This window comes from Anguilla rostrata, chromosome 7, assembly GCF_018555375.3.
Source record: "Anguilla rostrata isolate EN2019 chromosome 7, ASM1855537v3, whole genome shotgun sequence".
NCBI classification, from domain to species: domain Eukaryota; kingdom Metazoa; phylum Chordata; class Actinopteri; order Anguilliformes; family Anguillidae; genus Anguilla; species Anguilla rostrata.
Genome location: NC_057939.1, coordinates 47,519,397 through 47,533,897, shown reverse-complemented (window position 1 = coordinate 47,533,897; position 14,501 = coordinate 47,519,397). Strand labels below are relative to the sequence as shown.

Below are 14,501 nucleotides of genomic sequence, written 5' to 3'. Positions count from 1 at the left end.
ACTAATTAGCTGTGTTCTACCGTTAAATCATACCTGAAAATCTGTGTCTGTCGTAATGGGACTCGATTTAGTATTTGTCCTTGCTCTACCTAATTTAGTGTGCGTGTGTCTTAAATGCATGCCAGGCCTATGCGTGCTAACACGACCCTGTATATCGTGTCCTGTTGCAAGGTGTGTTCTAGTTCAGCGCGCAGGGAAACTAAACTCCTAACCGAGGTCACGCGACATGTGTCCTCGTCTCCCCTCCCCCGTAGGATAACCCGCTTTTCTCCCGTCCGCGTTTCTGTCCAGGCTTCCTCATCCAGTACGAGGACGCGCTTCACCAGCCCGACGTGTGGCTGAACCTCACCGACGTCCCGGGGTCCAAGACCACCGCCCTGCTGGACCTGTCCCCCTACGCGCACTACGCCTTCCGGGTCCTGGCGCTCAACAAGATGGGCCTGAGCCAGCCCAGCGCCCGGTCGCAGGAGTACAGGACCATGGGGGCAGGTAACGCCCTCACCTGAGCTGCTAAGGGGAGCGATGCAAGGGGGCCCTGAATTAGCCTAGCACCCAGACCCATAGCCGGACTGCTAGCAAGCTATCCCTTGCAGATATGGAATATATTGTAATATATTCTAAAATGTCTTTTACAAATGTAGGATCTGTATCTGATTGTGTTTGTAAATCCTCTGACTTTCAGCACCCGATGAAAACCCTTCTGGAGTGGAAGGTGTAGGAACCGAACACGACAACATGGTGATATCATGGAAGGTAAAAAAAAAACAAATAAAAAAATGATATATACACTACGTTTGAACAGCTTTTGAAGTAGTGTCCTTCAGTGGCTGCCAGTGTAGCTAATTAGCATGAGTGAAACGCGCTCAGTGAATGGATCGGGCTCGGTGATGTAATACTGTGCTTGTGTGCCGTAGCCCCTGACAGGCCTGCAGTCCAACGGCCCCGAGCTGCAGTACAAAGTCATCTGGAGGCTGAAGGACGTGGACAACGACTGGTCCTCCGTGACGGTGGCCAACGTGTCCAAGTTCGTGGTCTCGGGGACGCCCACCTTCGTCCCGTACGAGATCAAGGTCCAGGCCGTGAACAAGTTCGGGAGCGGCCCGGAGCCGGAGGTGTTCCTGGGCTACTCTGGAGAGGACTGTGAGTCGCGTCTAAATTTCAACACACACAGGGCATATATTTTAAGACAATAAATATAAATGTGGATGTGGCTTAACACAAAAATGCTAATAACTCCCTAGTGGGTTTACAGCCTTGTTTATGATATGTGAATTCATTTGGTGGCCTGACTCTAATCCTTAATGTTTCTCTACCACAGTGCCCACGGTCGCCCCCGGCAACATCAGGGTCCAGGTGCAGAACAGCACGCTGGCGGAAGTGCACTGGGACCCCGTCCCTCCCGAAACGGTCCGGGGGCGACTGAAAGGCTACAGGGTAAGGGGACGCCACGCCCGCGTGACGGTTTCGCGGCTACGTCCCGTTCCACACGGAGCGAGGGGAAGCGCAAAGAGCCAGTCAGCTTTGGGCCGGGAGTCAGAGAAGTCTGTCATTCATGAGAGGGTGGCAAGGCCTTTACTTCCAGTGTTCGGACACCTGGAAATCTCCAACGAATGGCCCATTCGCCCCCTTTAGAATTTGAGGGGGTGGAACCGATCTCTCCTGCCATGTTTTCCCTAGTAAAGCTTTCATTGAATAGAGCAGTGGAACCCTGTTAAGAAAAGTCTTACTTTATTATTTCCTTTAGCCTTACTGTGACATTTTCTAAGTGCTACAGTATTAGCTATTTTTCAGAAAATCAATACGATGTCTGCACACGAGGAGCATTCAGGCGACAAATGCAGCGCACCTACAGTACAGCACTACATTTACCACCCCTAGGCTGCATTTATTTTATTTTATTTATCAGGGACAATGGGCAATTAAAAACAGTCATGCCTTCCATGTGATGCAGCATACCTAATTGAGCCAAAAGGCTACATTGCCTTGGCTGTCCCAAGTTAGAGGGTACTGCATAAAACACGACATGAGAACACCCAAGCAGATAAAAGCGATTAGATGCATGAATTAGCAGATGGCATAAAGCATTGTTCAATGGTGTGGCAGTGTAGTATGACAGTTAGGGAACTGGGCTTCCTTGTAACTCAAGGGTTGCAGGTTCGATTCCCAGATGTTGTACTCGTGAGCGAAGGTAACGGCTTCAGTAAATGTTCTGCTGTGCAAATGGGTCGTATGTGAAACGTCTCCAGTGTCAGTCACTCTGGATAAGTGTGTCAGCTGATTGGCCGCATGTAAATTAAGATGCATGGTGATTGGCCGACGGGGTCCAGGCTGATGGAGGTGTGGTGTTGGGGGCGGGGCTACCTTGCAGGTGCACTACTGGAAGGAAAGGAGTCTGCACAAACACCACCCACACCTGGAGGAGCAGCAGGTCCTGACCTTCAGCAGAAATAAAACCCACGGCAAGCTGCCCGGCCTCCACCCCTACAGCCTCTACACCTTCAACGTCCGGGCCTTCAACGGAAGAGGGGACGGGCAACACAGCACCAATCAGCAGTTCAAGACCCCCGAGGGAGGTAGGGAAGGCGCCAGAGCTCTCAGAACTGCCCAAAACTGAAAACATGTCAGACAAAAAGTCATGATGTCATGAGCAAAGGCAACATGCCTTAAGATCCGAGTGCATTCAGATTCAATGGACACTTAAGCAGTCTTAGGCCACACACTTATGCTGTCTGTCCTTGTGCAGTGCCCGGACTCCCGGCTCTCCTGAGGGTTACCAACATCCACCTGGACTCTGTGACTCTGGAGTGGGAGCCTCCATTCGAGCGCAATGGGCTCCTGACGGGATACACACTCAGATACCAGCCCAGTGAGTACTGCTATACCTGACAGGACACACACTCAGATACCAGCCCAGTGAGTACTGCTACACCTGACAGAATACACACTCAGATACCAGCCCAGTGAGTACTGCTACACCTGACAGAATACACACTCAGATACCAGCCCAGTGAGTACTGCTACACCTGACAGGATACACACTCAGATACCAGCCCAGTGAGTACTGCTACACCTGACAGGAACCACTCAGTACAGCCAGAGTACTGCTACACCTGACAGGATACACACTCAGATACCAGCCCAGTGAGTACTGCTACACCTGACAGGATACACACTCTGACACCAGCTGATAATTGAGTGATTGATTAATTGATCGATAGACAGGCCAAGATGAGTGAGCTTGTGACCTGCAGTTCGGTAACCCCACCCACCGTTTCCCCTCTCTTTCCAGTCAACAGCACCAGCGAGCTTGGGCCGCTGGAGGAAGTGACTCTCCTGCCCAACGAGACTTCCTTCACTCTGCAGAATCTGAAGCCCATCACCCGCTACAAGTTTTACCTCCACGCAAACACGGCACAAGGCCCGGGACCTGCCAGGACAGAAGAAGCGATTTCCATTATGGATGAGGGTGAGTTTAATATCCACTTTAAAAAAGGAGGGTGCCGTCCAATTAGTATATCCCTAGGTCCGCTCGAACCTGTCGACTGAAACAACCCCCTGTGCACTATTTTGTGGAGACATTTTGTCATACTTCTGGCCAATACTTCGATTTTAAATACTCCTGTAGAGTTGAAGGACTCATCTTCAGACTGTTCAGACTCATTTTGTATATTCTAACAAATTCATTTCATCTTGTCAGTGTTGTCATGTTCACCAAAATGAACACTACTTGTAGGACAAACCCTTCCTTAGTGCATAACTCAAATTACATACGTTGCCTGTAGTGTCTTTATAGCCAAAGACATCTGTGGTTCCAGGAGCACTTTCTCATAGCCTAATCTTTAGATAAAATTGTGAATGATTGTGAATGCATATGTTCGGTTATGCATGTGCATGTTCTGGTTTGATTAACTGAAATATAAGGCAATGATCAATTTGATTTTTGAGAAGTTACTGTACAAATGTTTGACAGCCACCTCATCACTTGCCTGAATTCATATCTGATCAAAAGACATGGTGATAACCACAAAAATATTGATTTTCTTGGTGTGTGTGTCTATCAGTCTGTGTGTCTGTGTTTAGCAGTGGACTCGAAATGCTTAGTGCCTTCAGATTTTTGACAATATTAAACTCAGCTTTGAAATTTTTCAAATGCCATCTTGAGGAAAATTGAGAATCACTTCAGAATCATAAATCATATTATCAAACCCATGGTTAGCGATGTCATTTTCGGATATTTCCCAGGTGTGATTGTGCCTCCTACCATTGTCTGCCATTTCGCTTTTACCCTGTAGTTTAGTTAGCTGTACTGTAGTTTTTCTTTGATGGATGTAATATATTTGTGGTCTCGTGGTTGAAAAATGAGTTTCAGTTTAATCTGAAACTGTCATGCAGGTCCAAAAGTTTATATAGGTATAAACATTGACTTTGTCATTTCTGTGATCATGTTTTCGGTATGTCAACATTTTTTAATGACTCAGTTGTTATACGGTAGGTGATGTGAACAGAAATATACACATATGTATTCTTGGCTGCGTTTGTGTAAAATTCATAATACGTTTAGAATTATATCAAAATAGCTTTCTGACAGCATGGGTGGTTTTGGATCTTGATCTACTGGCAGCATAACCTACTTTTGTAAACTATGCACACGCCTTAATCCTCAGTCAAAAATCTGTCAAATTCGAGAGAAATAAAACTTCAACCTGTCTTAGATGTGCTAGGCTACTCGTTGTGCAGTGTGGTTGTCCTTGTTGTCTGCTTTGTTGTGCTTATCTATGCGTTTTTTCAGGATGTCGTTTATAATGTTTTTTTCCATTAAAACATCAATCGTGGTTAGGTAGAAGGTGCTGCTTTTGCTGTGAATTGTCGGGGTTGCTCAGCTTACACATAGTTCTTCTGTTTCTCTGTTCTTCCCTTCAAAGCTTTAATGGGAAAGCCCGCAGTAGAAGTGGGCAAAGGTAACACGGACATTCAAAAGGATGCGTCTGCATGTCGCTCATTCTTCTTTTTAAAATTTAAAAATTTATTTTTTACCTGAACCCGCCCTTGGATCTGCATGCGTCTCCCACTCCCTCTCTCTCTCTTTCTCTGAAAATCCCACCCCCTGTGATCCCGCACTGCGTGGCTGTGTGCAGGGATATATCGCTAGGGAGCGAATAAGCAAACCGCGACGTTCAACAACAGCCTGAAACGGAGATACAGCGTAGCCGTAGACGAAAGCGCTGCTAGGGCGCTGACAAAATTTCAAGATGGATGTATCGTGCATAAAACGATTGTTTTGTCCGTCTATCAAAGTCAGTACTGATCGCACAGCCAATTGTGCCCTTAAGAAAATCAAGTAATAATTTCCTTTACGATGAACCCCCCCCCCCCCCCCCCAACCCCCGCATATTTCTACCGCCACTGCTGTTGTTTTTCTGTAGCTTGTAAGCAAGGTGTGTAGCATGACCTCATACTGTTGTTTCCATACTTGCCAACACTCGTGGGGCTGCCAACGGTCCTGTTTTAGCTGGGATATCTGTATTTCTATTATATGTCTCGATAAATATTGAATTATTTATTTTCAGTTTGGGACACCTGATGTAATGCTTCTGTAAGTAACCTACCAAACTGAGGTTGCTGTATGGTTGCTATGCACTACTAATGTAATTAATTTGGTAAATGAACAATAGTATCTGCTCCTAATCACCTGTTCAACTACACCCAATCAACTTCAGTGCTATGCTGAATCTGTTGACCTTGGCATGTGTAACCTATATGCAGTCTGACAAGGAAGTGTTGGCACCCCTACTGGAATGATCATGAGAGCACAGCACATTGCTGTTTCTTACCTTCGACCTGTCTCTAACCATGTTTAACGTCTTGCGTTGTGTTGCGTCTGCTGTGTGGTGTGTTTCTTATTCTTCTCCGTGTTTCTCCAGGGCGTACAGAACCCCCTCATCCAATCTCACCAATCACACAGTCTCCGCGCCCTACATTTCGCAAGGGTACCTCTCTTTCCTAGCCTAGAGACCGATCCTATTTCCAGTCTAACCCCACATTGGCAGACGTCTGTGCCTTCGCTGCTATGAAACCTTTATTCTCTGTTTTACTACAGTATGCTGATAGACAAGCTACAGTATATGGATACAGGCTAATATTGTCTTGCATTCGTATGAAACTAGGGATGTACTTGGGGAAGTAGGTCTTCTGTCTGTCGTGAGCTCGCGTTTTCATTGAACCTATACTTTGAAAACACCTATTGTGCTTTGTTTTTTAAGCGCATAAATATATACAGTAGCTGCAGTTTCTGAAAATGTACGTTTCACTAGATCTCCTCTTCCCAATAAATACATATCTGTACAATAACTTACCTTTTAAGCTAAAAGATACATGTTATCCTGACATCCAGTTCTCTTGCTTCATTCCACAGCACAGGCTTTTTTTCTACAGTAAAAAAAAAAAAGTTCATTTTCTACAGTAAGGTTAGGAATGTGTCCATCAGTTTGATGTTTCTGTGATCATCCTCCATTTTATGAAGTGATTGTCCGTTGTGGCGCGGCATTGTTTTCTGTGCGGCCACCGCTGCGGTTAGCTTCACAGCTCTCTCCTCTCTCCCTGTGTTCAGTGCCTCCCGCCGTTCCGGCTTTTGGGAATGTTAGCTGGTCCGTCAGGGAGAACGGAGCCGTTATCAATTGGGAATACTGGGGAGCCGATAAGAGCGTTTATGTTGAATATGTCGTAGAAAACAGTAAGATGTTATCTTTGTTTTGCCTTTGTTTATTTCATTTTTTTATTCACCATATTTATGGGCAAAAAAGAAACTTTACAACCTGTCCTACTTTGTAGAATAAAATAAAAATTTGATGTGTTTTCAAAAAGGTAAATGATGTTTTGTTTTCAAAGGAAAATTAATTTCAGATTTCAGGATTCAAAATGTATTTTTGTATTTATCTTATGAATTATGTGTTATATGCATTAGATGTGCATTAGATGAATAGGAATGTGGGCTTTGAGATTGGCATGTCTGTTTGAGGCCCTGTTCTTTGTGCACAAATGTGCCCCACAGCCCAGATCAAATCCAGATCTAAAGCTGGGTTTGCATTTAAGCCTTTGGTTGCGTGTTGTCCGTACCGTACTTGTGGGTCTGACTCAAGTGTAAAATTGCCAAATGTTAATTTAAATTAGTTCAATGCATTTATTAATGCATTTATGTACTCATTTTCAATGATTTACGTTGTCATTATTTTTTTATAAATAATAAAAGGCCATCACAAATGCATGAACACCTAGGGAATTCAAAGCGCCTCATAATTTCAACCGTGCAGTGTTTGTATTTTTATTTACCGTTATCAAAGCTTTATCATTTACTGTTATAGATTTGTTATCAATGTGTTCAAAGTTGACTATCTCCCCTAATACTCTCCTAGGTAAAGAAGATTGGAAAAGAGAGTATGTTAATGGCTCCCAGACGTATCAGATAGAAGGCTTAAAGCCGGGAACTTCGTATAGAGTGCGAGTTGTCGCTAGAGATCAGTCCGACGCGATCGTGCACAGTACAGAGGATTTATCGATTACGGTTCCAGGTGAGGTGGCATGTCAGTCCCAGCCTGTGTTTCCCGTGCTCCAGAAGTCATTGCTGATGTTGCCTGCATGGTACCCTCTCTGGCTGAAAACCTTTAGATTTTTTGTGTGTACGCGGGAATGCTATCCACCAACGTTTTTTGTTCAGATCGTTGAAGGCATTGAAGCATGTTCTGTCGTGAAGCAGACATGTTTTGTTTCTGCATGATTCCTTTTGGTTTTTTGGATGAAGTGCCAAAGGCATTAAGGATTATAAAGCAGTGTTCATATTTTTACCCAGGCATACGTTTACACTTTGGGATGGCTGTGCATGTTTCATCATTATCATTCATTAGTAGAATGATATCTGTATTTGTTTGTTCTGGTGTGTGTGTGTGTGTGCGTGTGCATATGTGCATGCGTATGTGCGCGTGCGAGAGTGTGTGTGCGTGCGCGCATGTGTGTATGCGATTTTTAGGACGACCCCATTGCTGTAACGGGTGCAACACACTGTGCGCTTCCTGTGTGTCCGAATCCTCACCTCCGTGCATCTATGCATGCGATCCCGCATGCTAATGTGCAGCAGCTCCGCGCGTCACTGTCTTATCCTTCAATCAAGTGCGTCTGCCGTTTTATCGCATGCAAATACACTGATGGCTCCCTGCCAGTGGTGCTTTAGGAGGGGCACTCGCATCCTGAGGACGTCTTCTGTTCCCGGAGTAAAGGAGCTAACCTAAAAGTAGCCTTCTTAAATTCACCTTTCCTTCTCTCTCCCTCTCCCCCCCTCCTCCTCCTCCTCCTGGGGTCACGTGATCAGCCATGGCGAGCCGGCAGGTGGACATCGCCACGCAGGGCTGGTTCATCGGCCTAATGTGTGCCATCGCCCTGCTCATCCTGGTGCTGCTCATCGTCTGCTTCATCAAGAGGAACAAGGGGGGCAAGTACCCGGGTGAGTGGGCCCTGTGGGGCCCGCCTCCAGTACCTCGCTCTGCCTAGGAAACAGGAAATAGCGCTTAGCCGTAGCCCCTTTAAACACACACAACAGGAAATAGAGCTTAGCCATGGCCCCTTTAAACATGCACAGCCGGAAATAGTGCTTAGCCATAGCCCCTTTAAACACATGCGTCATTAATATGTTGCCCGGCCTCGCATTGTGGAGATATCATCTCATGATACCACACCGGTGATGTCACTGCATGGTATATACCGGGGGATTTTCAGCCTTTCCACAAGCAATGCCCCTCTCTGGATTTGAACCCGAATCCCTCTTGGTCACAAACTTCAGTCCCTCAGTGCTATGCTACGCTGTTTCCGGAGCAACCCAGACTTAGGTTCTGAAGAACCGTTACCCTCTCTCCCCTCCAGTGAAAGAAAAAGAGGACGCTCACGCAGATCCCGAAATCCAGCCAATGAAGGAGGACGACGGAACCTTCGGGGAGTACAGGTGAGGGCTGACTCCGCCTTCAGAGTCCCAGCAGCGCTGCACCTGCAGCTGTTTTCGCTCCACCTGGACCACCCTGCTGTGACGTACCTGCGGGAAAAGCGGGTCTGTGCGTGGGTGTGTTTCCTGCGTCGATGGGCTGTGTTTTTGCGTTCTGGCTGTGTGTTTTTTCACTCCAGAAGCGCGCTCCTTGGTGCAGTGTCAAGCCTCTCTTTTTATTTAGGATTTTGGGCTTTAAAACGTTTTCGGGACCTCGAGGAAACTTTTCCCTACCGCCGCCGTTCGCACAGTCGCTCAAGGCAAGAACACGTCTCAGCTTGTTCTCGTCCTAAAACGTCCCTCAGATATACGCATCTAATTTATATGTTAACAACTAATACGTTAAAAAGCTTCATATGTAAGCGTATGTGCACCGACATATGCCTTCATAAGTGGTACAATTACCCCTCTCTGTATAAAACAGAGAATGATTTTTAAGCCTCGGTGAGCTTTCCATGAACTAGTCAGCTAATTTGACGGAAATCAAGTTACTTTTCTGTGACATCATCCTGCCTTCAAAGTGCATCCCAAATTTGTTGCCTTTTGAGGTTCCTTTTCCGTTAGGACGACACCTTCAAAGCAGGCTCACTTCTAAGGAAGCAGGCAGCAAGGCAGCTGCCTTCCTTTTGAGACGCAGCCTATATATACAAGTGTTGAAAGACTTGGGGCACGTTTAATTAAAGTGTGACATGTATGTTGACTGTACAGAAATGAAGGTAGAACAAGGCTATATCTCATAGTCACAATATTTTGCATAACAAATTCTCTGCCATTTTGACATTCTGTAAGTCTGTCAGACCGTAAATGGGATGAATTAATGAATGAATGGAATGTAAAAAATAATGTCTAAATATGTCATTTAAAATACCTTTCCTTTTTCGAAATGAATGATTCATATTAATAACATTTTACTTGTCGTTTAAGTCAAGCTTGATTTCAGTAAAGGCATACAGACATTTTGTCTGGTCATTTGTTTGACAAGACATGCGCTTTCAGGTATTTGAAATAATCTAGATTACTTTATGGTTTTTTTTTTTACAGGATATTACATTAAAAATGATGATATGCATGCACAAATAACACTAATGGAAGTGTGTCGAAACTCATGCCTGAAATCCGTATTGAGGCCTGTATCAAGCCGCGTTCAAGTAATCCATCTCATGCAGAGGATTTCTAGATTAACTGGGCGTGTTGTCGATCCATACTCCCGGTGCTGCTCGAAGAATGAACAGTGCATAAGAGCATTTAGGGAGTCTGCACCTGTATTGAATTGCATCTCTCTGCACTTCCTGTTAATCTGTAGCGCTGAAAGAGCTGCTCTCGTCTCACGGCGGTAGATGCTGAGTGCACAGTAAATCGATCTCGAGTCTTCTCTCAGCTTCCTGTGGAGCGCTGGCGAACCATGCTGTTAAGAGCTGTAGCTGGTGTTCCGGGGGAGCGTGTTCTAGAATTTTCCGACGGGTGAGGACACTCTAGAATAAGATCTGCCTTTTCCTCTCCGTGGTGTTCATGCGCTCCTTCCACACACTCTTTGAATTGGGGATTGCGTAGGTCTCTGGAAAGGTAAGAAGGAACCCGCAAGTCCGGCGCATGTGTGGCTGGAGATACTGAGCAGGCACTCTTGTCTGGCAGTCACCACTGTACCGCAGATGGGTGAAAAGCATTGTGGGAAACCGCGACGGGCCTTAAAAAGTATCTGGTGCTGGTTCGACATCCGCTGCCATAGCCATCAGCATATTCAGCATCCTGTACGGTTAACATGGACTAACCGCCACTAAAAGCTCTATCCGCGGACCCCCCGCCCGTTTGGATGCTGCGTCTGATTGTTTTGGCTGACAATACCGCTTTTAGTCATTCACGTTTACCATTGCCTTGGATTTCCAGTTTTCACAGCAACCCCCCCCATCCCCCTTCCCATAGCTCCATCTCCCCCTGTGGAGAGGAACCGCTGTCAGAGGACACAAAATCACAAACGCGCCGCGTCTCCTTCATGCACTGGCTTACAGGAAGGGAAATGGAATTACGTTTCACTCCGATGGGAAATTTCCTGTTTTGTGATGAAATCCAATCAGTCCATCCAATCTTGCACACCCATTTTGTTTTTTTTAGGCTGGGGACCAAAGTTTGGACCAAAATGTCGGTCTACCTGAAAACGGCCAAATACAGGCACAAACTCGCCTATACTTTAGGTTCCACACTTGAACCAGGGCCACATACGTTCTTCATAAGAACCCATTCAAGGTTGATCTCAAATTGAATTTCATCATAAAACGGGGACATAGATACTCAGCCCCTGTATATCTATGCGTTCCTGGCCAGTCTCATCATGAGCTCTGCCTGCATCTCGAACAACACGTCAAAGCAAGCGTTGTTGACCGATATCTGAGGGACAGAAGGGCGCGTGTGGACGTGTACGGACAGAGGGACCGGCCGGCATGCGTTTTTGCATCATTCCCGCATCTAAAAAAAAAACGTAAAACCCTTGCTGCGTTTGAGCTTCGTTTCACCTGTAACGCCTGCATGTTATTTTCTCCTAGCGACACCGAGGACCATAAGCCCCTGAAAGGGAGCCGCACGCCATCCAACGGGACGGTAAAGAAAGACGACAGTGACGACAGTTTAGTTGACTACGGGGAAGGCGGAGACGGGCAGTTCAACGAGGACGGATCGTTTATCGGACAGTACAGCGGGAAGAAGGAGAAGGACACCGCCGAGGGGAACGAGAGCTCGGAGGCGCCCTCCCCCGTTAACGCCATGAACTCATTCGTGTAACCAAGGGGTTGGGCGGAAAAAAAACACACACACACACACACACACACACACACAGGGGAGTTGCCGTAGAAACTGTCCACCCCCTCATCTCACTGGTCGTCTCCATGGCACTATGACCTTTGACCTCTCATCACATGATCATTTACTGTTGAAACAAAACAAAGACATTATCCGCCTAAAAACAACCAGTGACACAGATGTTCCAAGAGACCTGCGGAAGTGACACGGGAACCTGGAAGAACGTGAGCAGGAGCGGAGAGAACGGGAACGCATACAGTAACTGCAGTTTTATCGTTTGCAAACATGTATTTTCTCAACACTTTCCAACCGGGCGATAGGTCTGCATTAAAAACCGGGCGTCTTTTTTCATCTGCTTCTAATATAGTGCATGGAAACCGTAATCTTCTCTCCACACATTATAACACACAGAGAATTTTTTTTTTAAATATAGTGTATAACGTGGAAACAGTGATTCATTTTGACTATACGGTGCACATCTGAATTACTGGGTATGCCTTTTGTTATATTGTAAAAGTGTTTTATTGGTATTATATAAAAAAAGGCATCAATGTCTTTGTGGACATTGTTGTGAAATGCGTGACTACATGTATAGCTATTATTATATGTCTTTTTTGCAAGACAGGAGCTTTGTTTGTATATAATTGCAGAAAAAAATATATAGATTGGAAATTGGTTGTGTTTATGTATTGGGCTTTGATCTCAGTATATGAAAATACAGTACTCTGTTGTCGCACACCTACATACGCAACACCATGTCTGATTCAGGTTGTTTGATATTTATGTTTTATTTCATCATTGTTGTCATTGACATCTGAAATGTTTTCATGTTGCAATTGCACTAATGAAAATGGAGGCTATAAGTCTGCATGTAAAACCCATCTAATCTCCCTGTTTCCATGGCTACGCCCTGCATATATGGCCATGTTTTGGTTCCAGCACATGTGCATGGTGATGTAAAGATTTTTCTTTTAAAAAAACACAACACGCTGTACAGTAACCACCCAGCTCCCTGCCTTCCCTGACCAGATGTGATTGTGTCACACATGTTCAAACACACACGCACGTTTTAGTCCTGTGCAGAGACTCGACTGGTTGTGTCACACATGTTCAAACGCACACGCATGTTTTAGTCCTATACAGAGACCTGTCTGTTTGTGTCACACATGTTCAACTGTACATGTGTTTTGGTCCTGAACAGAGACTTGTCTGTTTCTATCACACATGTTCAAACGTACACACGTGTTTTGGTCCTGACCAGTGGCTCATCTGTTTGTGTCACGTGTTCAAACGTACACACGTGTCTTGTTGATGTCACTGAATGTGGGTGGTGTGTGGTGCCCTTCAGTATATAGTGCCTTCATAGGGAACAATGTGCTAGAAACATTTACAAATCAGTTAATTCTTTTGGACACGAAGGACAGAAAATGTGAACAGAATTTTAAGAATGATAATTGTACAGTTAGTCATCCATTGAAAAGGTCTCAGCTCACGGAGAACGTTCATAATCTAAAGCTGAAAATGAGTGATGTGTAGGCCTTTAATCTCCATTGTTTTCAACAGAAACCTACAGTGATTCCCATCGCTTCTCTCTACAGAAAAGGGGAAATTTGGTGGGGAGACTTTTTCAGTCAAACAGCTTAAAACTACTGCCAACTTGCCAGTGAACTGCCATTTTAGGCTATTCAAGTGGCATGCCAAAATTGAACCATCTTCAGAACGTTCGTTTTTCCATAGTGCGGGTTGTCTATGCAGTGGGTTCCGTTTCGTCGATTGTGTGCAAGTGTTCCATCGCACGGGACCAGCGGTAGCTGTTGTCAAATCAAGTGAATTTTATTTGTATAGCGCTTTATACGGACAACTGTCGCAAAGACGCTTTACAGAGTAGCAGAAAAATGAAAGGATACACAGTAGGCTACAGGTGGCTCGGATTCGGCCTAAATACTGTTCAACCTTGGTCAAAGTCAGGAGAATTGTGGGTGAAAATTCCGGAAGCTCATGACGTGCTTTGTTTCATAACTTGCATCAAGTTTTAAGTTCAGTTGTATGTTTTTAATGTGTAGATATTTGTGTTGAATTTTGTAAATATGCCCAACTTGACTGTAAAATCATTTAGGCCACAGAAGAGAAAGAGAGCGACAAGCACATGCTACTGTTTAAAAGATATGGCCAGTGGGGGTATGATCTACCTTAAATTTTTAATTTGCTCTGAATTTTTGTATATTCATAACTCGCACGAATGGTAAGACACTCACAAACTAATCTTGTGGCCAGAGAACAATTCCCCCCAATCTTCAGGTGGTGTTTCTTTTGTCCGCCGTGATTGTTTGTCTTTTGACGGTACAGGCGCTGATTTTGCAAATAAAAGAAAACAAAGAATCCGTGCAACTCCTCGGATGGTTCTGGAAGAAGAAACGCGACGGAATCTCAGAGTGCGGGTTCCCTGGGAAACGTGTTTGCTAGCGGTGGTACGATGTTATGTTCTGGTTCATGTGGCCGTGTGCATGTTCAGTCTGCCCGGTGGAATACTCTATAATATTATCGCAAATGATTTTGTATTCTAAATGAAAATAAATGTTTTGTTTCAGGATTTCACTAACAATTTATTTTATTCCTCGTTATTAATTTTTTTGTTTTTCAATTTTACCTCCATGAGTACAAGTGGAATTCAATCGACTGCAAAATATGG

At 45.0% G+C, this 14,501-nt stretch overlaps 1 protein-coding gene across 12 annotated transcripts in view; it reads left to right on the top strand.

The window, feature by feature from the left end:
- LOC135259885 (neuronal cell adhesion molecule-like) overlaps positions 1–11,957 on the top strand; it is a 73,632-nt gene extending 61,675 nt beyond the window's left edge. For 7 of the 12 annotated variants that reach the window (XM_064344782.1, XM_064344787.1, XM_064344785.1 and 4 more), the window contains 14 exons: positions 292–489; positions 683–753; positions 915–1,140; positions 1,319–1,434; positions 2,369–2,573; positions 2,744–2,866; positions 3,290–3,466; positions 4,923–4,958; positions 5,922–5,987; positions 6,608–6,730; positions 7,410–7,565; positions 8,360–8,491; positions 8,908–8,986; positions 11,560–11,957. In XM_064344782.1, the coding sequence (XP_064200852.1) occupies positions 292–489; positions 683–753; positions 915–1,140; positions 1,319–1,434; positions 2,369–2,573; positions 2,744–2,866; positions 3,290–3,466; positions 4,923–4,958; positions 5,922–5,987; positions 6,608–6,730; positions 7,410–7,565; positions 8,360–8,491; positions 8,908–8,986; positions 11,560–11,794 (1,943 nt within the window). In that variant the 3' untranslated portion in view covers positions 11,795–11,957. The remainder of the gene's footprint in view (positions 1–291; positions 490–682; positions 754–914; positions 1,141–1,318; positions 1,435–2,368; positions 2,574–2,743; positions 2,867–3,289; positions 3,467–4,922; positions 4,959–5,921; positions 5,988–6,607; positions 6,731–7,409; positions 7,566–8,359; positions 8,492–8,907; positions 8,987–11,559) is intronic. The other 5 variants (XM_064344788.1, XM_064344786.1, XM_064344792.1 and 2 more) reach the window with 3 other exon arrangements.
- Positions 11,958–14,501: the final 2,544 nt, after the last annotated feature.